The sequence below is a fragment of the Mixophyes fleayi genome, chromosome 4, assembly GCF_038048845.1.
Source record: "Mixophyes fleayi isolate aMixFle1 chromosome 4, aMixFle1.hap1, whole genome shotgun sequence".
Taxonomy (NCBI): Eukaryota; Metazoa; Chordata; class Amphibia; order Anura; family Limnodynastidae; genus Mixophyes; species Mixophyes fleayi.
The window spans coordinates 216518585-216545660 of NC_134405.1; the positions used below are offsets into that span (position 1 = coordinate 216518585).

The 27076-nt window shown below is 38.6% G+C and overlaps 1 protein-coding gene across 1 annotated transcript in view; it reads left to right on the plus strand.

Moving 5' to 3' along the window:
* LOC142150794 (dynein axonemal heavy chain 3-like) overlaps positions 1-27076 on the plus strand; it is a 947133-nt gene that overhangs the window by 881344 nt on the left and 38713 nt on the right. The window contains 1 exon segment of the mRNA XM_075205980.1: positions 25332-25469. Within this exon segment, the coding sequence (XP_075062081.1) occupies positions 25332-25469 (138 nt within the window).

A 27076-nucleotide genomic window follows, 5' to 3' on the forward strand; every position in this document is an offset into this window, starting at 1 on the left:
TATAAACACGCCTGTTCAACTGGCAGGACAATATTAATATAGGAACTGTCACTGAGGGGGCTATTCAATTGTTAGCGTTAACGGAAAAAAATGAGCGCTCAAAAAATCTTAGCGTTAAAACGGTAATTACTCGCGGAATTTCAGGGAGCGGCGAGCTGAAATTCCGCGAGTAAACTACCGCATTAACACTTTTCTCGCGCAATATTACCGTATAAACGGTAATATTTTTTGAGCGCTCGTTTTTTTCCGTTAACGTTAACAATTGAATACCCCCCTGTGTGTGTGACTGAATGTAATTAGCAGTATATTAGATAAAGCAATTTGTACAGTTGGTATAGTACAGGGTTTGCCAAATCCCATCCTCAGAGAGTCCTAACAGTGCATGTTTTCCATATCTCCTTGCTGTAACACAGGTGTATTCATTACTGACTGACACATTTTAAGGACTGGATTTGGGAAAACCTGGTTTAGTGGGTTTTTAATAAAGATGTTCACTGACCCCCGTGTTTTGGTTTTGGTTTTGGATCTGGAATAACTTTGTGTTTTGGTTTTAGCAAAACCGCCCTTGCGTGTTTTGGTTTTGGTTTTGGATTCCGATTTTTTTCTAAAATCCCTATTTTTTTTTGCTAAAATCACATACTTTTGCCTTTTTCCCCCTACATTATTTTTTACTTCAATAACACTAATTTCAAGTCATTTGCACTCAGTTTTGACCACCTCACAGGTCATAATATTATTTTCATACACTTTCAAACAAAGACTGCAGATTTAGAAGACCAAGCCTGCCAGACCTATTATTTCTATTTCAGCAATGATAATTAGCAATGGAGCTCCCATGTTTGTGTTTTACCTTTATAACACAGTACAGTGTGACTGCAGATTTAGAAGGCCAAGCCTGCCAGCCCTTTTATTTGTATTTCAGCAATGACAATTAGCGATGGAGAAATGGAGCTCTCCTGATTGTCACTGGAGACTTTGAAGAACACTGCTACCCCTCCTCTTTCTTTTCTACCTATGATGCTGCCCAACTGCACTAGAGACTGCCAAGAACTGTGCTACCCCTTCTGTGTCCCTGTGTGAAATGGCGCTGGATCGCCATGGACGGCGGTACTTATAGAATCTAAAGCTTATGAGATCCAAGATCGGACAACGTAACGATGATGTTTTGCCTCGTTTAAAATTTCGAGGGCGAGCGAAAGTACTAAGCCAAGACAGCTCGGTACTCGGAACTGCTAAGTTTGGGTGTGTTTGGATCTCGGGGAACCAAGTCTGAGCATCTCTAGTTTTTAATGTTCTACATTAGACATACAGTCATGGCCAAAAGTTTGGAGAATGACACAAATATTATTTTTCACAAAGTCTGCTGCCTCAGTTTTTATGATGGCAATTTACATAAACTCCAGAATGTCATGAAGAGTGATCAGATGAATTGCAATTCATTTCAAAGTCCCTCTTTGCCATGAAAATGAGCTTTATCCCAAAAACAACATTTCCACTGCATTTAAACACTGCCACAAAGGACCAGCTGACATCAGGTCAGTGATTCTCTCGTTAACACAGGTGATAGTGTTGACGAGGACAAGGCTGGAGATCACCCTGTCATGCTGATTGAGTTAGATTAACATACTGGAAGCTCTAAATGGAGGGTGGTGCTTGAAATCATTGTTCTACCTCTGTTAACCCTGGTTATCTGCAAGTAAACACGTGCAGTCATCATTACTTTGCATAAAAAGGACTTCACAGGCAAGGATAGTAAAATTGCACCTAAATCAACCATGTATCGGATCATCAAGAACTTCAAGGACATAGGCTCAATAGCTGTGAAGAAGGCTTCAGGGCAACCAAGAACTTTCAACAAACGCCAGGACTGTCTCCTAAATTCGATTCAGCTGCGGGATAGAGGCACCACCAGTGCAGAGCTTGCTCAGGAATGGCAGCAGGCAGGTGTGAGTGCATCTGCACGCACAGTGAGGTAAAGACTTTTGGAGGATGGCCTGGTGTCAAGAAGGCCAGCAAAGAAGCCGATTCTCTCCAGGAAAAACATCAGTGACAGAGTTAACTGACAGAGTTAAAGGGATTGGACTGCTGAGGACTGAGGTAAAGTCATTTTCTCTGATGAATCCCCTTTCAGATTTTTTGGGGCATCTGGAAAAACGTTTGTCCTGAGAAGGAAAGGTGAGCGCTACCATCAGTCCTGTGTCATGCCTACAGTAAAACATCCTGAGACCATTCATGTGTGGGTTGCTTCTCAGCCAAGGGAGTGGGCTCACTCACAATTTTGCCTAAGAACACAGCCATGAATAAAAAATGGTACAAAAAATCCTCCAAGAGCAACTTCTCCCAACCATCCAAGAGCAATTTGCTGATGAACAATGCCTTTTCCAGCATAATAGAACACCTTGGATTAAGGCAAAAGTAATAATTAAATAGCTCAGGGATCAAAACATTGTATTGGATCCATGGCCAGGAAACTCCCCAGACCTTAATCCCATTGAGAATTTACGGTCAATCCTCAAGAGGCGGGTGGACAAACAAAGACCCACAAATTCTGACAAACTCCAAGCATTGATCAGGCTAGAATTGGCGGCCATCAGTCAGTATGTGGCCCAGAATTTAATTGGCAGCATGCCAGGGCGAATTGCAGAGGTCTTCAAAAAGAAGGGTCAACACTGCAAATATTGACTCTTTGCATAAACTTAATATAATTGTCATTAAAATCCTTTGACACTTATGAAATATTTGTAATTTTACTTCAGTATACCATAGCAACATCTGACAAAAAGGTCTAAAAACACTGAGGCAGCAAACTTTGTAGAAAAACAATACTTGTGTCATTCTCAATACTTTTGGCCATGACTGTAGATGTATAAAAAAAGAGTGGGGCTGTCTTCAAGATTTATGGCACCTGCACAGAAGACAGCAGAGACTGTTGTAAAGTATCAACATCCTTGCTATCTTCTGCAGAGGCACTGGAGCCATATTTCCAGTTCTCCCTTCAGATGGCTTCAGAGTACTTAGACCAGTCAGTGCCTCTGATTGTTCTCAGGTCCATTACTGCTTCTGAAGAGAGCACCAGAAATATGTTGCATCCTGTCACTGCTCTGGGTGCACGATGGGAAGTACCAGGTCCTCTTGACTCATTGACCAGTGTGCATTGAACACCCTGCACCCATTATAGTTACTCTGCTGTTTCTAGACCTATTCATTCTGTTTTGCTTTATAAGGAAATCTTGCTGTGTGTAAATGCTGCTAAAACCAATCAGTAGTAGCCACTCGCATACACATTAATATGATAATGAATGAGCACCAAAGTTATAGGTTTAGTGGTCAACACTATTATAGAATAATTGACTTGATTTCCCACTAAAATATTACTTGGCACTTGTATATTAAACAAGTGCACATGCTAAAGGGTCAGGAAGACCTACCTAACATATGCCATTGCATCACTCACTTGGACTATACCATGTCCCCTTAGTTTCAAATGTATTAACATAACTTTCATCTAAAACATTAATGGTATATTAGTAAAAATAATCATCAAATATATATTGTTCTTTTCTGTATGACTTTGCAAATTACTTTGATTATAAACAGTTCTTTCCTTGTAGTTATAAACTTCCATGCCTGATTTTCCTACCCTTTAGAGTACTTTCCCTATCATTGTCCCTCAAATCCCTTCCCATTAGTGATCTTATTATGCACTTCTTATGCATGCTTACATAACTAGAACCCTCCATGGGGTGAGATGTGGCGGGGTTTTGTCTCTCTTACTGCTGCCTTTGGAGTACGATCTCTGCTCAGTAACAGCGAATATGAAAGACCCAGACAGGGATGATGAAGATGTAAAGTATAGGACACATTTCTCCATTCTTAATCATATGTACAAAAGTGAGGAATGTCTACTATCTGCTCTGTCTGATACTGAACGGTTTATATAAATCTAGAGATGAGTGATTTGGTTTCCAACACATCATAGTTCTACATATCCGAGCCGAGCATCAGATTGACTCAGAATTGCCAAGGAGGCAAATAATTTTCCTGTGATGTTGGAATCCCACAAGCCGTTCACTCTGTATGTTTTTATATACACCACCCCCTTTTTAGGGCTGCCATTTGGTATTCAGAAGTGGATGGGAGAACATATTGGAGCATAGATGTTATCTTGCCCATCTCTACCCTCTATCTCACATCTGCCCCTCATTCATCATCCTCATATGTACTTATTCTGTTTTTATGTCTGATTATGATTGTATGATTTGTAGCGCTGACTACAGAGTTTTGTGGCTCCCTACCAATAAACAATGCTGATGTTGATGATGGACTGAGCACAAATGCAGGGGTAAAAATCAAATTGTTGTCAATTAATCAGAAATCAGGAAAAGTGGACACTATTGGTGGGATTAGTTTAATAGATGATATGGAACATTTTAGGAAAATTAGAGATGAACTTTAATGGATCTATATTGAACAATTTAAGTGATTATTATATGATTCTTAAGGGCATGTGTGGAAGGGAGAGAGAGGACCAGCAAATTACTTTAATTATCATCAAAAAGATAGTGCACAATTGATTATAGACTAGTACTTGATAATAGATGGGCGTATAGAAAAAAACAGCAACAAAAAACACAGCAAACTAATGTAATAAAATATGCTCAAAACTATATTGTCAGGCAGTTGCAGAACCAGGTAGGCAATCTAAAGATTTCAGTGTGCAATCCAGTATATGGTAAGAAAAATATTCTTCCTCGCATCATTTCTTTTGCATAAGTAAAGTAACTATCACATAGGGAGTAGATAAATAACAGGTATATACTATGCTACATGTAACGTAATTGGTTTACAAAAGAAAAAACTTTTGCATTGCAGATCTGATAAAGCAGCAATAAGCAATGCGTTGAGCAGTGCTAGGAGATTAGCACATAGTTGCATCCTGTAACAAAGGCCCACATTTGTAATCTGGCATGTTCTTACTATTAGAAACATTCTGTATTTCCACACATATTACGCACCCAAAAAATTGAACCGTGCTTTGGTGATATTAGAACACACATAAAATTATCGCTAGTATTACATATGTAAATTTAACTGTTATTATTATTTCAGTCAGACAAAACAACTAATTAAAATAAATAATACATTGCAAAAAGCAGCAAGTTTTATCCTAAGGCTAATTCCAGAGTTTCACTGTAGACACGGCTTTCCAGAGCTCTAAAATGTAAGAACTGTGAGTGGATGTGCTTTTCAGTCCCCCAGTGTTACTGCATAAGTAAACATCTGGGTTTTTCAACCCCCTCTTCACTCCAAGGGTTTCAAAAAGCTAATTCCACCTTGCCAGCTAGTCTCACATTTTATTTATTTATGTATTAACCTTTGTTTTCAACATGCATACAGCACTTTACAGTGAATGCCTTTTTGCAACCTATCTGGCGCTGCTCTTTCCATCAGTTTCATTTGCGTCAAATGCGATCGCTTAGGAAAAGAAAGACGTAACACTGCCTTGAGGCTAGATATTTAATCTATTAAATAGGCAAAAGGGAAAAAACAAGTCATGTAAGGGAAAGAGCTAGTTAATTTCCCACAAACTCCTATATAATAATGGGTATGGGTACGATTTTCAGCCACCCGCTGCAGCCTTTGACTAGTGTGTTTCACACTGTTGTGAGATCATTATATATAGACTGGAAATAGTATAAAATGAAGAGTATAAATGACTATAGATACAATACATAGGAACACTAGGAATAAAAAAAATCATCTACATAAGTAGTATGTATCTGATAAAAACCACAGAGAGAAGAGGTTCATTCTTTTGTTTTATATAAGGAATGGAGGAACAGCTCATAAATATATTATTCTGCAATGGTACCTAGATGGCAGATACAGATAAAAAAAAAGCTGAGATTGAGTGACCATACTCATTAGTCTCCTTAAGAAAGGGAAAGTGACAGATGTATGTGAGGACATCAGATAGTTGTTGAACAGCTCTATCAAATTTCTGAGTGGTATGTGGATATTTATGGAGTTTGGGTATGAAGTGTCAACATTCAAAATGTTGACAGTAAAACTGTGTGCATGAAAATGTCAACAGTCATAATGTCTACATGTTCATAAGGTCAACACAGTTAAAATGTCAACATGTAAAATGTCTACAAGGTTGTAAAGTTACAATCAAAATGTCCACCTAAAGTACTAGATTTTAAAAGGCTTTTTGCCCCCCCTCCCGATTTTGCTAGTAACAGCTTAGGCTGGCAGCACTTAGGTTGGTTAAACTGTTTGGGGGAACAGGCACGCCATTTTTTTATACACGTATTGCTGGTCTCAAACTGCACAGAATGGAGATTCTGGAGCTAAGTACTTCACAGTGACCAGAAAAAAAATATCAGACCTACGTACCCTTCTATTGGACAGTAAACAATCCCTCACCACCAAATTCCAAAAAACCTTGGGGGGAATTAAGGGACATTTCCGATATGAGTCAATGCACCTCCGCCCTGGAACAATCCTATACTCAACACCAGACTTTCCAAACTGAAACTGGTAGGGACCTTGATTACTTTAGTAGATAACTGGAATTTCTACGGACAAAAACGAAGACCTCAAGAACCCGGGAGAGGCAGGACTACCTTTGCATCTGGAATATACTGGGGGAAGTGGATGCACAGGCCTTGAAACCATACCTGCTGAGACTCTTAGTACAACTGGTGCCCTCCCTCTCCAACTCTTAGATCAGATTCAAACAAGCCCACAGGGCCCTTCGACCCAACCCAAAACCCATCCTCCATGGCATGTCATTCTGAAGTTCCTTTCTTTTAAAATTAAGACCCGATAACTCTCTTTTCCAGGAACTCATATTACATTTCCTCCTAGGGATCCAAACTACAAATATTTTAGGACTTGGCCCCCTCCACTATTGCTAAATGACGTGACCTACAAGAAGCCACCATGGCACTCTGGGACCAAGGATGTAAATATCGTTGGGGATTTCCCTTTCGCCTAGTGATAGAGGCTGGATGCCGACAGTACTCTATTAGATTGTTGGATGATGGCAGAAATCTCCTGTGCCAGCTTCAGTTATGCTCATCTCCTGACCCAGTTCCAGATGGGTAAATCTCCGGATCCCAGTCAGTCTGACAACTGTGATTTCTCAAAATGTTCTTTTATATGTAGCCTGTTGATTTTTGTGTTTCCTATGTTTCTCAGATCTGTTACTTAACATTGTGTGTGTGTGTGTGTGTGTGTGTGTGTGTGTGTGTGTGTGTGTGTGTGTGTGTGTGTGTGTGCGCACCCCTGACTCCCTTTTTCACTTGGTTATCTACTTTTTGGCCTATGTTCAGGGTCACAGGCGGTACACACACTTTTTTAATTTTGCTCTCTCCCATTTCATATGTACTTGCATCATTGTAAGGTTATTCATTAATTGCTCAATGCTCTGCACACTGACCACACCCGCTGGTGGTTGTAACTGCACCCAACACATAGGGACTACCACTGTCACTTTCTCTTACTACATCTCAGCCTTTTTCTCCACTTTAAGAACAGTCCTTTGTCCTCACTTCGAGCCCCTCGACCCTTTGGCTCCCGACTGGTAGCTGGTTACCCAAATCCGGATGTCCTCTGTTAACTCTGCCCTATTCCTTCCCCCTTCTTTCCCAACTCCTTCAGTCTCTCGTCCGCCTACTGCCTCCCCCTCCTAGCACCCCCAACCCTTACATACTCAGACACACCTCACTTTCGTCTTTCGCATAGTCCGGAGGTCTGATCCTATCCATCTCCAGTGGCTCTCACTATGACTCTTAAAATTCTGTCGCTAATTGTCAAAGGCTTAAATACTCCTCAGAAACACTCACTTCTCCATTCCTTCATTAAAAAGCACCATGGCAACATTGTTTTCTTGCAGGAGACTCAAAAAAGACCACCACCCCTCCTCCAGGAGATTCCCAACGATCTTCTACTCTAATCACATCTCCATTTTTCGCAATTTAGTTCCGATAACAATTTCTAAAATGGTCAATGATGCAAAGGGTCGTTTCCTTATCCTCCAGGGGAAGATAGGTTCCTCTTCAATTACTTTGGCATACATCTATGCACCCAACATGGGTCATTTCTCCTTTTTCCACATTTTTTTCTGCGAACTACACACTCATTGCTCTGGCAAAGTCCTGTTTGGAGGAGACTTTAACACAGTTTTTTCACACTCCCTTGATCTGTTTTGGCATATCCCCTATGGGCGCCTACACCTGGGGCACTAGACCACTCAATAATCATGTGGCCTAGGCAGGCCTATTTGATACATGTACCCCACTGCTAGGGATTACACTTTTTATTCCCACCCCCATGATTCTTATTCTAGAATCAACCTACTCCTCTGCTGCCTCTCACATTTATCTCTCTTATGTCTGAGTCTATTTACTCCTGGTCTGATCACTCTGCTATAGAGGCTTTTTTTGACTTTGCCGTTTTTGCGCTATAATTTTGTTGAATGCACTAAATAAACAGTAACTAGAATCTGATTGGTTGCTATAGGCAACATCTCCATTTTTTCAAACCTGCCAGAAACTCGCAGCTTGCTACATTTACCCCCTGGTGTCTAAACTCCATCTTAACCCTGATGTAACTGGCATACTACTTGGACCCAAACACTATAAAATTGCCTAATTATGTAATCTCCCTCCTCTCCCTCCCAAATCTCATGACAGAACTATTATTAACTCTCAGGGTACAAGATAAACAATTCCAAGTCCAAAAACCTGACACTCCATGTTCTCCAAATAACCCTAGACAACCTACAGTCCTCTTTCAAATTTCAGTGGCACTCCCACTCCATTAGATACCTGAGGATAGCACTAGAACTATTCCCATCTACTAGCCCGTATCCAGCAAAATCTCTCTAAATGGCAACCACTGTATATGTCTTGGATCAGGAGAATCCACAATGTCAAAATGAATATACTCCCACATTTCCTTTATCGTTTACAAATGCTCCCAGACCAAAGACCATGTTGTTGCGTCCCTCCAATCCTCTTGCATCAAATTTATCTGGGGTGGCAAGAAGTCCAGACTCAGCAAATTATTATTATCTAGATCTAAAGACTTGGGGGCTCACAGTCTCCCTCTAATATCCAACTACAACCTCGCCACCCAATTCAGCCATGTCATCTCCTGACATATTAATCCTGACCACAAAATTGGGTAGATATAGAAAATGCCCTGGCTTTCTTCCTTGGCTGCCTAAGATCCATAGGCCTGCCTCTGTCTATAGTTGCTCGTCTCTATCATTCACCCTGGTGACAAGGGATATGGCCAACCTCCATTTTGGGTTAGCCCCTTATCCTTCTCGGATCACCTATTGTTTCTTCCTGGCCTTTCCAAGAAGGTGTCTCGACAATGGAAATCATATAAGCTTGATTGCTTTACCTACATTATTGGCGGATCAGCCCCTATGTCATATGAAGATATATGTACTAAATACCATCTCCCTGGCTCTATGCAATCCCAATGCCTTCAGATTTATCCAGTCTCAAACCCGGACCAGGAATCTTCACACCCTCACAACATTTGAATGTATCTGCATCTACTACACTTGAACCCACAAGGAAGTTTGACAATGGGACCTAGGGGTCTCACTGGATAGTGAGGCGTGGTCAGTCATTCGGACCAGGAACGCCAAGGTCTCCATTAATGCTGGTATTCAGAAAAACTGTTATAAAATTTATTCTCACTGATACTTGGTCCCAGACAAACTCAATCACATGTACCCCCAGGTGACTGACCGTTGTTGGGGGCTGTGCAGTGCCAAAACCTCTTTTCTTCACATATGGTGGGACTGCCCAATAATTTGTGAATTCTGGAATCTCACCTTAGATGTTATCCACCAAGCCACTGGAGTACGCTCCCTCAGGGACCCTCTGAAACTCCTCCTCACCAGCCAGTCCCCCATCTTAGCAAACCCACAGATTGCTTGCTCACGCACATTTGTCAAGCTTCCAAACTGCTCCTAGCTAGAGCATGGAAGCAAGCCACCTCTACCTCAAAATCTGAGCTGCTAAACTGTATCTAGTATGTCTCATCTATGGAGTACATCACTCCTACCCAAATACAATTCAATTTAGACACTCTGGTTTAACCTTCATCACTCACCTGTAACTGGAATTGCCTGATCAGTAACGGAAACTTCTCTCCCCAACCCACTTCCTCCCTGCACCTCACCTACCCTCCCTGCCCCCCCTTCAACTCTGTGCCCACCCCACCCCCCTGTGACCTATATAACAAAAATAAATAAAACACCATATTTGTTCAGCTAATAAAACAGTCACCCACTATCTATCTTAAGCTGCTTGCTTGCTCGTTGTTTTTGTATCTAAATCACAAACAGCTTGGACAAAGTATTATACTGGGTTCCCCTGTTGTAATGTACCTCTGATTTGGTTTGAAAATAAAGAGATAAAAAAAAAAGAGAAGATGATGGCAAATACTTTTAAGTACAAACATCTTCCAATTAGATTTACCAGCTATCACATGTGACATATAAATGATCCTGTTCAGATATTGCGTAGGATCAGAAATTGGCTCATCCAAATTGTGGCCAGTTAGATCTAAAGGTACCTATTTGGTCTGAAAAATTGCAATATGGATGGATACTGTAAATATGGCAACTCCTGCAGAGTAATCTGCACAACATCAGCATTTTGAATATTCTCCACTTGCAAGCACTATTAAATAAACTGTGCTAGTGTATGTAACTTATCAACTAAACAAAATAGGCAGAGCCTTCTACTTGTAAACTTGACCCTTCTACTCTTATATTTTAATATCAGTATGGGAGATGCTGTTGTTTCCAAGGTAACAACCAGGGGAAAATAATAACCAGTAATACAACATTTACAAATGTATGGCCATACAAAACACATAATAACGCGTGCTAAAGAGAAGTCACTCCCATAGTGTCCGACATTATATAGCTATAATGATAAAGTTATAGACACAATACCTATGCATCTGGGGCATCTTGGTTTTCATGAGTATCACATAGTTAAACAAGTGAGTCTGAATTGTGGACTTACATATTTGGAAAAAAAAATCATTGAAATATTACAGGATTGAAAAAGTATAAGTTAAGGACATGGAAAGAGCTTTAAAATTTAGCATTGCTTTTTTATATGGGCAAACAATTCATATCTCAAGGTAAACTTCATAAAGATCTGCTTTGTTCCTTAGGTCAAATAACACACAACTGCTGTATGTGTGTTTGTGAGACTCGGGAGACGAGAACTAGAATGTTTTATACATCTCTGTATTCAACCTAGAAAACCTAATGGGCAAAATAATTATAAGAATTCAAAGCTCACATATTTTAAGATATGTTGATGCAGATCAACACGTTACCATCTGAACAATGTTGTCACTAAGTAATATTTTAATAATGAAAAAACTATTTGTATGTGTACTAAACTAAATTTCTTTTCCCTAGAAGTCAAAGGTAGAAATATTTTACTATAAACAGTAGAAATGTTTTTTTTTCCTTTTGCCTGGAAATACTGAAACAGTTAAGTTTTTTTCATCACAGTTGGCAAGAGTTTACCTCTCCACCTTTATATCAATAAATGTGATTTAATTTGACAAGGGGGATTCTTGTCATTGTCAAACGACCACAGTCAATTCTCCCGGCAGCTGAACAAAACAGCAGGAACTGCATTAGAAGAATTAAGACTCGGAAATAGGAATGACTCAAGGAGATTACATTATGTCCAGGGTTTGACAGCATAACCTATACATTTAGGGAGGTGTCCATCTAAATTTAGCAAAAGATGTAGAAAAAGCAGTGGATTGATTTATTGGACAAATGAGTTCATTTTAGGGAATTGCTTTTAAATGAAGGATTCTGCCACACTAGGATGTTTAAAATATTACCTATTAGAAATGTTGTCTGGGAATTAAAACTGCTTTTACGTAACTAAATAATCCCCTTGATTTAAACGTCTTTCTGCCAAAATACATTTGTTTGAGAGATATGAATTGTGTGATACATTTTCTAAATAGAGGATGGCACATTGGCTGTAAATGAACAATATCTTCTTGGCTCAGGAGGTGAATAATGCACATCCTGTCCTTGGTTATCGCTGTGCACCTAGCAATGCCTGACCACTTACAAACCATTCACAAATGACTTTCAGTCTATGCCTAAAATTTAAAGGATATGTCCACATATTGCTGTAGGTGAATGTGTGACATTTGGTTTGTTCAATGCATGGCAAATACACAAATACCATATACTCTCTATTAGCTGAAATAAAGAAAACTGGTCTTTAGAATGACTCACTGAATATTTGACTACATGCAGATCTGCATATGCGATATCCTTATTTCTCTTCTATTAAGCGAATATCCCCATTTCTCACAGGGAAGAATAATTCATATAACGCAGCATAGTTGAAACAAAACTGGATATGTACACTTATATCATTTGGGCCATATCTCCTTGGTGAATAAAAAATGTGTTACCAGATGTGGTTCAAAATAACTTTCGTCCATATGTTTTGCTAATTTTTGTAGTCAAAATAAAGTGAATATATAGCTATGTGGTATATATATATATATATATATATATATATATATATACCGCATAGAAAATAGAAAAAATATAGAAAAAATTATCACAATTAAAAAGTATGAACATCTATAACCAGAGCACTAGAATATTCAATAGACAAACATCATCCTATTTTATTAATAGAATTCTGAACAGTTCCCTTTTCTTGCCCTATAAAACATCTCAGAGTGACTTTAATCTTACTGCTGTAGTAAAGCCCTCATGGCTAGGACTGAGCAGCCATGAGGTTAACAGAGAGGCCGCACTAATCTACACAGAGATTTAGGCCTCCTATTCTATCCTTGTAATTAAGATATCATTTAAGAGCATTTTTTTATTTGTTAGCTGCACATTAGTATATTTAATCTAATTTTGTGAATGTTCCTTTTCTGGTTACTGCACTGTTCGTAATGATAGCTCACTTTGTAAACACAAATTATACTATGAGCATGTCAAGTGATCAGAACACTTTGTGACCATGTCCACATCATGCATAATGTGTACCAGTAGCATACCTCCCAGGGCCTGGGCTTATTTTGAACAGGATGAATGTTAGTAGGTTTAAAATTGCCTGGCCAAAAGCAATGTGTCCCTAGAAACTTGAAGTGCACTCAGAGCCTTTATAAATTTGGTTGGCTAAAGAAATATTCATTACAAGGCAGCCTCTAAAGTTACTAGTTACATGATAACTTGCATTCTCATACGTACTGGTTCAACCCACAGACTGATCGCCACCACTGTGTCACTCCCTCTTAGGGGGGGATTCAGTTCAGCGCCATCCGGAAGAATCTACAGAGACATATCAAGGCGATATTCAGGCTGAAATCTCTGCTCATTTTTCCTCGCACCCCATAGAGGTGCACAAAGAAATGATCAGAGATTTCTTACTGTAGTAGGCGACACCTTGCACTGAATTGAATCTGCCCCCTTAGTGTACTTTAAAAGCTAACAGCTATGGTGATAATGCCTTTACTTAATGGATATGCTGCCCTGGATGGTCTGCCATATGTGGTAGCTGCTACTTGGAGATAATGATTGTTATTCCAATAATCTTCACTGTGACTTAGTAGTGAAGGTTTTTTGTCCTTTAGGGTAAAATGACACTTCCTTTTTCACATCCCACGCACATAGATGATTAAGCGTATAACTTTACTTGAATACTCTCTTACAGACAATTCTTGACCATCCTACGCACGTTTGTTTTGACAATAATTTCAAAATAAAGTGAACAAACTGTGTGATATTCTGCTACTAATTAAGTGGTTATCATACAGCAATGTGCTTCCCAGCTGATCTAGATGGATATTTCACAGTAATGAGCACACTGCTTTGACTTCTTGCTTAATTAAGAAATATTTTCTTCTGTTTGGGCAGTTCATGGGAGGATTACTGTTCTGCCTCAAACCTCTCTCCTAACCTTGGAAAGATATCTATCATGAATTACCTCAGGATAGGAAAATAAAATGGGAAACTTGAGCACGCGACTGACAAGATAGGTTGCTATGGTTACTTAAGTTTTTTTTTTCTTTTTTTCAAACTTCTCCATTTTCAGCTGCAAAGCACTGGAAAAGTGTCATATCTGAATGAATATTATATCAAAGCGATTATGCTTCCCTCGTCGTATAACAGACTTCCTGATTAACAATGTGCATTCATTTACAATTTCCAGGTCATATCCCTGTTTACTAGTGAAATATCTGAATGTCAAGGTCAAGATATCCAAATTTCATCTGTCATATACAACAAACATTAATCCACTTTTATGAAAGCTAGTATAGTGGTTTGTGGGTATTTATATTTTACTGGTGTGCAGTCTGGTAGATATCATAGGCTAGAAGTGTTTATACTGAATCATAATATTATATACAGAATACAAATCCCTCTGTATTTTCTCATATGTACCTGAATAATAATAGACAATATGATGGAGTACTATTAAATGACATTAACATTCTGAGGTAACAAATCAATCTGGTAGAATATAATGTATATTAACATGATACTAGTACAGGGTTGGCTAACCTGTGACACTCCAGGTGTTGTGAAACTACAAGTCCCAGCATACCCTTCCAGCAATAAGCTGCTATATATTGGCAAAGCATGCTGGGACTTGTAGTTTCACAACATCTGGAGTGTCACACGTTAACCAACACTGTACTAGTATTTAAACTAAAAGAAACTAGACCCAGTGTGATTTTTAAGACAATGGCAGTCCCTAGGGTCGCACCCACACGGTCCTAATAACACATATCACAAAACAAATGATGAGGATAAGCCAATGGCACTAGAGTCCAATGGAAAGTCCAAAATAATCTATAGTTCAAAAGGAATATTGTGCGGTAGATTCTTATTTGGAGATTGTAAATTTAATACATCACAGTCCATTCATGCTTTTGCTTTTGCTCCTCTTGATAAATTATGAATGTAACTCAAAATATAGATTTTTTTTTTATTAATAACCAAGTCAAAACAAAAAAACAAAAGCAATTTACCCTTTCAAATTATATAACCACCACCTGGTGAGTGGTTTGGACACCCAGGTATGATAAAAAAAATGTGAAAAATAGACATGCACTTACACTGACAAATGTTTAAGCACAATATATACATGTATGTTCCTCTCATGTGACCATCAGTGTATAGGTAATCTTTAGATAACCTTTATCTTCTGATTTCAGTCCTCCTAAGATCTTATTTGTGGGACATGCTCTCCAATGATGTATATAGGAGGAAAGAGTAAAAAAAAGCTTCTTGTAATAATTTCAATCCGATTAAAAGATTTTTTAATATGTTACACTTACAATGTACTACTTGAATTTAAAACTTCAAACATAAAAACAATTCCCCTTGTTAATAGTCTATTAGAATTCTAACCAGACTTCAATTGTAAATCAGCATATAAATCTCAATGTATGTGGATGTTAAAGACTGGGATTATTCAGACAGCGGGTACAATGGTGTTTTGCAGAGAGTTATTCAGATGTAGGGAATTAATCTAATAGCTCCTTCCCCGGCACGTTTCCATACACAAGTACCTTTTTCAAACCTCATTGGACTCGCAAGCGTTAAAGTCAGAGATGGGACTAGAGGAGATGACTGCCAACTGCAAAACATTGCATTTTTATGTCAAAGGTTTATTTCTAACATAACAGACTGATTGAATGGTGACAACTATTGTTGACCCCGATCATACTTGTTTTTACCAATTTAAATACAATTGTTGTTCTTTTCTCTGCATAAACATTTACCAATGCAAATGACACTTTAGTGAAGATGCAATATTACTAATAATGATTTCACATGTGCTCAGGGATTGGATGCTTTGCCTTTTATGCCAAAACACGGTCTACCATTCCTACGCAGCAGTAATGATGTATTTGACAAAGGCAGAAAGCATGGATTTCCTTCTATCATATCATCAATTAGTCTGTCTGTACTCATTAACCAAACCCATTTATATGACATAAATGACATTAAGGCTGTATAATCATAGCAGCCCATGCTATTGCTATGGGTAACAAAATGTGCACGTTTTATTCTAAGCTCCTCTTACATCCCAGTGAATGGCTGTGGCATTGTTATGGGGTGTGGATTAAAGGGAGAGGAGCCTTTCTAAAATGTTACTATAAACCACATTAAATTTTGCTTATAACCCAGTGTGACAGCAATCATTTTAGATATTGCATGCTTTGGAAGGAATGTGCCAAGTATTCTAATGCTAGCCTCATTTATCATACATGTTTTTACATTACCTTACACTGCACAAGTGCTGTTCATATATGTATAAATAACATTGCATTATCCTATGTATTATAGACTGTATCATTTGCTTTATGAACATACATTGCAAATGTTTTGCAAGGCAGCAAATCAATAGAAAATAGAATAATGAACCTTGCAGTAGTGATTTAGCTAAGGAGGTGATGTGACACGAAAGGTGCATGAAACTGTTACATTAGTGAGCAATAAATATGTTTCTATGGGCCTGATTCATTAAGGATCTTAACTTGAGAAACTTCTTATTTCAGTCTCCTGGGCAAAACCATGTTACAATGCAAGGGGTGCAAATGAGCGTTCTTTTTTGCACATAAGTTAAATACTGACTGTTTTATCATGCAGCACACAAATACTTGATAGCTTATTTGTACACTGAAATTTAAAGTTGATATTTGTGTGCTACATGAAAAAACAGTCAGCATTTAACTGCAAAACAGAATACTAATTTGCACCCCTTGCATTGCAACATGGGTTTGTCCAGGAGACTGAAATAAGAAGTTTCTCAAGTTAAGATCCCTAATGAATCAGGCCCTATATGTATATGTATCTATGTTTTTTCAGGCATACTATGCCCATTCACTACAATTCCACATACATTTAGTGTATTGTTATCTCTAAAGATTTTTCCCAACATGCAATGTGGGATCGAATCTAGGGATTAGAAGCTGAGGATACTGGATTGGGCTTGGTCTCTGGGGGTAGCTGTTGATTGGGTTTTAGAACCTACGGATATCAATAGTATTTAGAGCCTACAGGTTGTGGCGATGCATTCAGTGCCCCTTTGTGCCAATGATGACAAATGTAAGGTGCTGAAGAACAGTCATCAAGCTTACAAAGATGCTATTATTATTATTATTATTATTATTATTCATTTTTATTTATAGGGTGCCACTAAGTGTCCGTAGTGCCGTACAGACAAACAATAGGACAGTACAAGGTGAAACAGCACGGTACAAATAACAATAAGTGTGGTAGTCGAGACTGATGGGATTTCCTTCCCTTACCTTGTCCTCCAGACACGAGTCAGGTTCTTTTTTTATTCGGACATCCGGTGGTCAGGAGATAAATACTTCAATGAAAGGGACAAGGATTGGACAAATAACTTGGGTTTATTAATAATGCAGCAGAGATAATTTTGGCCACCGCGCCACTGACCCCTTCAACTCAATGGTAATGACAAAATATTAATTTGATCAACATAGATCACAATAGCATCTAACATATAATATACAACTGGTGAGTATAAGGCACAATAGCGATAATATCTTCAATAACAATAAATAAATTTTTAGGTAAATCACTTAACATTAACATTCAACTAAAACATTTGGTTCACCAATATTATCCCTGGTAACGTTACCATATTTTACACTCAGTCCTGGGCTGACCTGTGCACAGGAAGTTTGTAGTACATTAAATCTGTCAGCATGGAGGAAAGCAAGTGGAGGAATCTGTGACAAAGGTGATTTGCAGACCTACTGTACTTTCAACTAGAGTTCCTTCATATGATGGACTTCCAGCAGTAATACCTCTTATCTCTCTCAGCCTGTTCCTGAGGTAGTGAGCAGCTACATGGAAAGATTCAACTCAGATTTCTTATCTCTCGGTCTGTCTTCTTGTCACTCATAAACCTCATCTCTCTCCCTCAGAAGTCTAGAACTTTCCTCTCCCCACTGCATTCTGGGAGTTCACAGTTATTACCAAACTCAGTGGACTTGTTGATATGACACAAACTCCTCCTTCCTGCACATCCTCCTGGGTACGACCTTTTAGTTCAACTGTCAATTGTCAACTGCCATTCCCATTGTGTCTCTCTCAGCCTCTATTAACCCCTTGTAGCCCTGCATTTCAAAAGCGTTTATGTACTTCCTCTGTGCTGTTTAACAGGGTTTTGGGGCACCACATAACCACTATAACTCCGGACGCTCAAAGCACAGATAGCGAGAGCGGCTGAAAGGGTGAGGGCGAGATAAATACTGCACAAGCTGGTAACCTGAGCCCAAGAGGGTGGGCGTGGATAAAAGGTTAAGAGCCACTGAGAGGTGCAGAGAAAAGCGAGAGGAGTGAGAGGCCAGAAGGTCCAATAGGAGTTGGGCTGAGTAGCTGGAGAGCAAAGATAAAAGTGGTGGAAACAGGAGGCGAGAAGGTCCTGCTCAAAGGAGCGTACAATCTAAAGGAAGTTGCAGACAGACTGAAAGGGTGAAATGGAGAAACGGGTTAAGTGGACACAGAGTCATGGAAGGGGGAAGAAGGGATGAGAGGGAGAGGGAGCCAAGAAGGGGGGAAGTTAAGCATATGACTGAAAGGCTTTTAAGAAATGTGGACTTTTAATGCCCATTTGAAACTGGACAGATTGGGGGAAGTTTTGAAGGAGCAAGGGAGCTTGTCCTAATGGAGGGAGGCAGCACGGGAGAAGTCTTGAATATGTGCATGAGAAGAGGTAATCAAAGTGGAAGAGGGGACGATCATTGGCTGATCTCACTGGGCGGGACGCAGTGTGAATAGAGATGAGGTAGGAGATGTAGGGAGCAGTGGAGTTGGCGAGGGCCTTGTATGCGAGTGTGAGGAGCTTGAAAAGGATTCTGTAGGGGAAGGGGAGCCAGTCTAGGGCTTGGTAGTGGGGGGAGACAGAAGTGGAGCGGCGAGAAATGAAGATGAGCTGCATTGAGTACAGATAGAAGAGGAGCGAGATGAGAATGGGGGAAGCCAATAAGGAGAAGGTTGCAGTAGTCCAAGCGGGAAATAATCAGAGAATGGATGAGAGATTTGGTTGCATCCTGGGAGCGGAAGGGCCAAATGCGTGCAATGTTACGAAAAACTGGAAGCAGCAGGATTTGGCAAGAAAGGGAATGTGAGGGGCAAAGGAGAGAGAGAGGAGTCGAGGATGTTCTGATTTATATCTGTATATAAGAACTTTATAATTTCAGGACATTCTGTGCTGCCATTATTTGCACTCTTATATTAATGAAATGCTATTCTCATATTGTTTTCTGCATATGAATGTATTGAGTTGGTCATATAACTTTGTGTGTGAATGTAAGTTAAGAAGAATTTGACCTTACCCCCCTCATGTATGTTTTTTATACCTTCGATGGTTAATGATTATTTCATTTAGGAAACATTAGAATTGATGAATGCCTTCATATATTCTAGGTAGTGAGTTCTAGTATATATATATATATATATATATATATATATATATATATATTTATATATCATTGTATTTTTTTCTAAATTAATTATTGTAATCATAGAGGGCCTGATTCATTAAGGAGCGTATATGCAAATATGTGCTGTATTTTGCATACAATTGCATTGCTCATGAACAGAACCAGAGCATATCCTAGAGAATGCAACAATGTCCAATTCATCTTTGAGCACAAAGGACCCTTACTACAGCCTACGATTTCATGGGTTAAATCGGGAGGGAAATAGACATATGCACACGCCACCATGTCTGATTCAAGCTTTGGGCATCTCAAAGGTATGTGATTTTCAGTCGTAACACTTGCATCAATTACATGTCTGATGTAAGTCCCGATTATTAGTGATGACGGCTTTGTGTGCAAGCTAGAACATGTGTTTGCACACTCAGGAGCAACTATGAAAATGTTTTTTGTGTACATCACACATTAATAACAGCCTAATAAATGTATTTTATGGGGGGGGGGGAGATGTAAAAAAAAAACCATTTTTTAATGTTTTGTCATTAATGACTATATTATTAACAGGTGACTTTAATGGAATATTTTTTTTCTGTGTGTTAATTTATAACTTGACATTCTACATATGTTTTGGACATACCCTGCATTGTCTTGTCTGTTAGAGCAGAGCAGACCTAGACCGGTATTAATCAACAGACGTATCTTCAGATCCGCTCCTTGTTGAATACGGACGTGCGTATGCCCGATACGTGTGCATTTTAAAAACAACCCGCAATTTGCTCATTTGCATTCTTTGATGAATCAGGCCCAGAAACTGCATAATAATATGGAATGCACTTATAAGCTTCAACCATTTAATATGACTACTATGACAACACATACATATAATGTAACTAGGTTCTTCGCGTCTCTTAGTTACTTTCTCCCTCAAGTGATTTCTAGCTAAGCTAAGAATTCTAGCACACTGCGTGACCTTTGCAATAGCATTAAGATCTCCCAGAATAATAAAAGAACAGTGGGTTCCGGAGAAGTTAAGCTCTATGTGAGATTTTCCAAAAAATGCTCCCCACTCCCAACTCCAACAGTCAGTTTTTATTCTGTGCTAAGGTCACGTCAGACTTCTTGTTTTCTTTTGAACATCATCTTGAAGAAAGCTGTCTTGTAATGAATGGAATATGCAGATATATGCTTTGTAGATCATGTACTGTAGAAATATATGTATTTCGGTGGCATAGAACTGTTTTGCACAGACAGAAAATAAATACAGAGAAGCACTTATTAGATTCCAGCAGCCAAAAAGGGGATAACATATTAGTCACCTGGACAGGGGGAGTGGCTAAGTGGGTGCTCTGATTACATTAGCCAGTCACCTTGCTAGGGGATTGACTATGTATGACAGTAATAAGCACCGTGGCTAGTAGCAAATGACCGTGGACTAGGATTGCAAGGAACTCTTTTTACTGTATGTGATCTGCAGGGATTTTAAATACTATATAATTATAACTGTATTTCCTATCTCTGCAGAAACTGTGAATGGTTGTAAAGTGAGCATTAGTTAATCAAAGCATTATACTGCTGGTAATTGCTTGTGGGTAGGACTTATTTCTGTTAACGCTGTAACATTCAGCTCTGCATGGAATGCACAGTACATTCTAGGTTGGGTATTTGTACTTTCATGTTCACTACATTCTAAGTATACAAGATAGTACCGAGATTACAATTCCCTGCATGTTTCCACAGTGTTTGTTGTTTGTATTTCCTATCAAATTTTGAATTTGTTTCCCATATCCTTAAATGAGATTTTTCTTATGTAGTCTGCTGAAAGGTGCCACTACAAGCATGCTGGGTCAAATATGAAGCATTCTACTGTGAAACAATTATCTGTTTCTGTTTCTCAGCATATTTTGCAATTTCAGTTACTCTATCATTAGGCGAACCTAGGAGGTTTCCTAGGGCGCCAATGCTTAGGGCCAAAATGTCACTCAGCCAATCTTTTCAATGCCCCTGCAGCATCCATACACGGAATGCCAGGCACTGACATGAAGGTAGACATGTGAAGCTGCTGGCTGCTGCACCTTTATGTCAATGGTATACTGGGAGTGTGACCCTTGTTATGATGTTACAGCCAAGTGTCACATTCCCAGCCCCAGGCGGAGAGGATGCTGCCACCAACTCCCATCTGCTAAGATAAGTAGTATGGGTGGGGGTGCAATGCGAGAGGGGGGAGGTGGGCATCACTTCCGAAAGGGAACCAAGTGCTTCCAAGGGCACCCCAGGGCTTGCTCTGGCCCTGTGGGCATGGCATATCAGAGCCAAATTTCCCCGTCCATATTTACCTCTCAACTTCGCCCAGTATCTAGACCGTCCTCTGCCTATGTCATATAGTCAGAGTCACTTACTTTCCTATTTACCTACAACACAATGAAGGGTATCCTTAAAAATTGCAGACATTAATGTATTTATAACATAAAAACAATTCAAACATAGTTTATTTAGACCTTTTTTTCAAAGATTAATTAATTTTTTAGTCAGGAAAATGGTATTAATGAACATCAAACAATATACAGTAATTTCAATAATGGGCCATTATTTGCTATTATATTCCTTAAAATATATGGAAAATGTTTGTTAATATGTTTGAACAGAAGACAGACTACAAAATTGGTATTTCTTTACTTTTTTTTGCTTTGAAAGATATCCTTTAGAAACTTGCATGTTTTACCATAACTATCCTGTAACAAATATGTCATTTTAAAGAAAATAAGTATGTGAGTTATCAAATATGCCTTTGTGCATATCTGCATGAGGTTTACAAACCTATGTGCTACCCTACATTATGTGAGGGCCTTACAATTTTTAAGTCTTGGGAGTATCACATCCTGAATACAGAGTGGATAAAATCTCACATAAATAGGAGTGAGAAATTTAGTGTTCCTTGTCTATGAAATCTACAAGTCTGACAGAAGCTATGAAAGCTCAGTCAATTATACCTAACAGCTAATGTATATAATACCTCCAATATTCATTATCAAACACTCAAGTTATATTTTGCTTGTTTGTTATACATAACTTTTCAGGGACAAACAAATGAATTCTAAAGTGAAGGGGGAGTTAAAATGCTTGCCTGCAACAGACACTTTTTTGTAGTCAAATATTTTGATTGCAAATAACAAGTTTGGTCAAGTCACAAAGTGTTGCTTATTCATAAGGTGTAAGTTGTTATATAATATCAGCTGGTAATTAATATTAGTGAATTTAGATGTTTATGCTGCAAGTGGTGAGCAAACAGAAGCAGCTACTGAAGATTGTTTGTGCTGGCCGAACCGTGCAGATGGGCAACCATGCAACAGATATGTGTGTCACATTGCTCCCTTCCAACCCCACCCTATGTGAAAGGGAGCAACTTTATTGGCCTTTGCCATCTACTGCAGTGGGAAAGTGGAAAACAAGGCAGGGAATGCTGTTGGCGCATGAAACAAAACGCTTTTACAGCAGGGAAAAATATCAAGCTATCCATAGTGTTACAACTTTACGGAAAAAGACAGAACTATAGAAGTGGCCTTGTTCACACATAACAGCTGCTGAAAATTACATAGAGAGAAGTGGTACTGTGCAGCTGTTCATACATAGAGCATAATAAAACAATACACAACAGAAATTACACATTGTGCATTTGTGCAGTAGTCAGATAATTAGAGTTAGAAAACCAAAACGTAAGTTAATATAATAAAATGTTAAATAACAAAAGAATGATGCATAAAGTAAGTTGTACATTAATGTAAAATCATTTACATTAATCTGACCATCTTACAAAATTAATTCTACTATAAAACGACACACCCAATTAAAATAAAAAAATATTAAAATTAGGGTTCCAGTTACTCACCAAGGGGCTAATACAGAATGGGTCAGGTTGCATAGCATATCTTGTGTAAAATCGCTTTGCCCATGCCCAGAAATTGGGCACACCATGGGGCAGATTCAATTCAGATGCGACTACTGTGGCATTAAAGCTAATACCGTTAATACGGTAATTTTAAGCCTGCTTGCGTCGTGAGCAAAAAGCTGGCGTTGAAAATACCGTATTAACGATAATTACGCACACTATTACCCTAATATCAGTAATAGTGTGCAGGCCGTGTTACTTTCAGCAATGATGAAGCCATTGAATTCCCCCCAAATGTTCCAATGCAGACTTATATGATTCTGGCACTTACGTCTGACAAAAACTGTAGAGGCGGGACAGGGGAGGGATGGGGCATGCCAAGCAGGTCGTGTACACTAAAGGTGTCTTCATGCAAATGCGGCTCATGCAGACCTGCAGAAACACGCATATACTCCTGTTAGGAATTGTATGTTTTCAGCCTGCTGTAGAGCAGGTGCAAAAAGTGCTAATGATGATGACTTATTGTAAACCAATGCTGCTGATGCACAGGTAGACTCATCTAGAGATGTGTTCACATAGAGGGATGAGACTGCACTAGGTAGTCTATTCAACCTCCTCTAATTATGTTAATCTACATTTCTCTCAACAAATAAGAAATACTCATGGAGGAGGGGTGCACCCGATCATGAAATTGACCATATTACGAAGACTGAGAGAAACAGAGAAGCATGATCATATGGGGCACTCCAAATAGAGAACTTGATATAAAGTGTTTGTTAGTGATAAATTCAGTTAAAATTAATCTTTATTGGGTAAATCAGTAAAAAATCTAAAAGCGAAATATTAAAAGTTACAAATGTATCACACACTGTAGGGTTGAATTAACACAGTTAAAATAGACAATATTCAATTGTCTTGCCGCGCCACTGCTCTATAGTATATAAGCTGAGATAATATACCATGGTCCTATGCCATTAATAACTGATATAATCACTAATCATACCCCTGAAATATGATCATATATTTTCCCTAGTAACATTGAAACACCACCCATATATCAAACAGGCTATGTAGATAGGAAGACACTGTGAGTTATATTGTTCTCAGATAGGACTGATAGAATTGCTTATGTCATCCACTAGAATTTTGGGAGTCCGCAATCTTATAAACGTTCCTTCTTAAATAAAGGTTATCCCTTCCTTTTTTATTTTTACTTTTTTCAAAGGGTGTTTTCTAGTCTGATAGTTTAAGATATCATTAGCCCATTTATAAACTGATAGAGGACTTCTGATGTATCTGCATAAGCCAACATTAGCTGAAATATCTGAATGGCGCTGATATGCCCTGACAGCCCTCAGGACAAATTCTCTCTGAAAATTTCTATCTGATTCCTATCTAGATCACTAATAAAGGATTTTATTGACCAGGGTGATGAATGTGAGAGCAGCGAACGCGGCGTCCGCCGACGCACGTTCGCTATTAGCTTTGACAAGCTAGAGATGTGTACAGTTCTGCATAAGGCCAGAAATACGCTTGTTTCTCATGCTCGTTTTCCATGCTTAATGCACTCTCGGTTTGTGTCCAACTCTGCATCTGCACCCACAGTGTTTCACATCAATAAACTGCAGAACAACACAAGCAATTTAGTTTCTATATTGAGTAGACTGGAGCCAAAAACTAAGTAAGATGATGTCCATTTTGTTGAGGTCAATATTCATTAAAACATAGGTAAATACTCACAAAAATGATTCCTGTACTGTAGACCACAAGTTATAGTTAGCTTAATGCAGATACTACCTGCAATGGATTGATGTGATTGGCGCAAGGAGCATCTGGGCAACTGGAAACACCTCCTAAGTGTGCACCTGCCTTTCCAGGTTTCAGATCATTTTTTGTTTCTCTCTCTCTCTAGGTATGGAAAAAGCTATTATTCGGACTATGCTTTTTCCACACGCTTATACAAGAGAGGCGCACATATGGATCACTTGGTTGGAGCATACCCTACGAATTCAATGACTCTGATCTAAAAATCAGTGCTAAACAACTCCAGGTATTTTATGCCAGGACTCTGTTTTTCCATATTATAATATGTATTGTATTGCAAGTAATTTTAGAAAGTATTATGTTATATTAATCCATCAGTGGATCCACCTCTGCCCCTTAGCGTTATCAGCTATTTAGAATCAATGAAAATGTGTTGATGGTCCTATAGTTGATAGAAAAAAACACTGTATAGTGACAGGGAAGCCATCAGCATGTGGATGGAAGTCTTGTCTGTGAGTGGTTATTTAAAATATAGTTGCTGGTGGGCAGATAACAGCAGGGAAGTATATTAACTCACCTAGTGTTCTGGACATGCTGACATTCGGCCACTGACAAGACTTTCTCACTGCTGTCAAGCAATCGTCAAGGTGGGGAAGAAAAGGTAAACTAATGTTTTTTTTCTTGAGCTATTTTGAAAATCCTGACAAGATAACATGTTTCGCTTTCACACAGTAAAGTATAAAATATTTTGGGAGTTTTATCTCTCCTTTAATAAGTATTGTATTAAAGCAGCATTTTTGTTAAATGCTGCTCTCAATCATCCGAAAACATTTGAAGCAGACAGCTTATTCCTGCAAAGTAGATTTTGATTGAGCATGTCCTGGGGATAGAAAAATGCACCCATACTGAACCTGAGCTTTTTTTTTTATTTTTTAGAAGTATAGGAGTATGTGGTTTGTATATTATTTAATTACATAATGCTGTATCTATCTATCTATCTATCTATCTATCTATCTATCTATCTATCTATCTATCTATCTATCTATCTATCTATCACAACTCTTGTAATAAATATTGTATTATATGTAAATGCCTAGTTAAATATTGACACCTAGTGGTGGTAAACATAATTACAATAAGAAAAATGTAATTTATTGATAACCAAACCCTGAGGCAAATTATATAAGTTACAGGCAAAGTGTAACTATCAGGCATTCTACACAGTGTTTGGGCTGTTTTTCTGCAAAGTACGAAATAGACATTTTTACACAAAAAAATCAAGACTGTTACATTAAAATTGATTTCCTCTGTATCACCCATCATGCCTGTTCCCAATCGTGCTCTCTGTGCATTTGATCCCCTTCCCAACAATTAGACATACTCAGATGACAGGTAAAGTGATCCTACTTGAAACTTGCACGTCATTTTCAAATAAATTGCATATTCTGTAATAAAGTCAAAACTGTGTCTTAATTTGGTGAGAAGCACGGGGATCGGTGGACAATATGGTGGCATTTGCAGAGGGCACAAAACTTACACTGGCCAATAGAAGTTGTAGGAATGGAGGGCTTCTCTTGCTAAGTGCGCTTTAGGACCAACGTGCATAAAAGAGATTTCATTTTGTGCTGCAAAATTATTTACATTAAATAAAACGGTAATACCTTTTCCTCCCTACAAACACCAACGTGATGACCTAGAGAGCGAGTCATATCAGTATACCTTCCACTCGCAGGAAAGCACATTTCTAAACACACTGCCACATGCACTAAAGTCCCCTCGCTCACATTTATTTAAGCCATGGCTGAAACTAAACCAACCGGTATTATAAGAGAAAACCTTTAATGTTTAAATTAATAAAGGGGTTAATCCTAAACTGTAGTTGTTTGGATATAA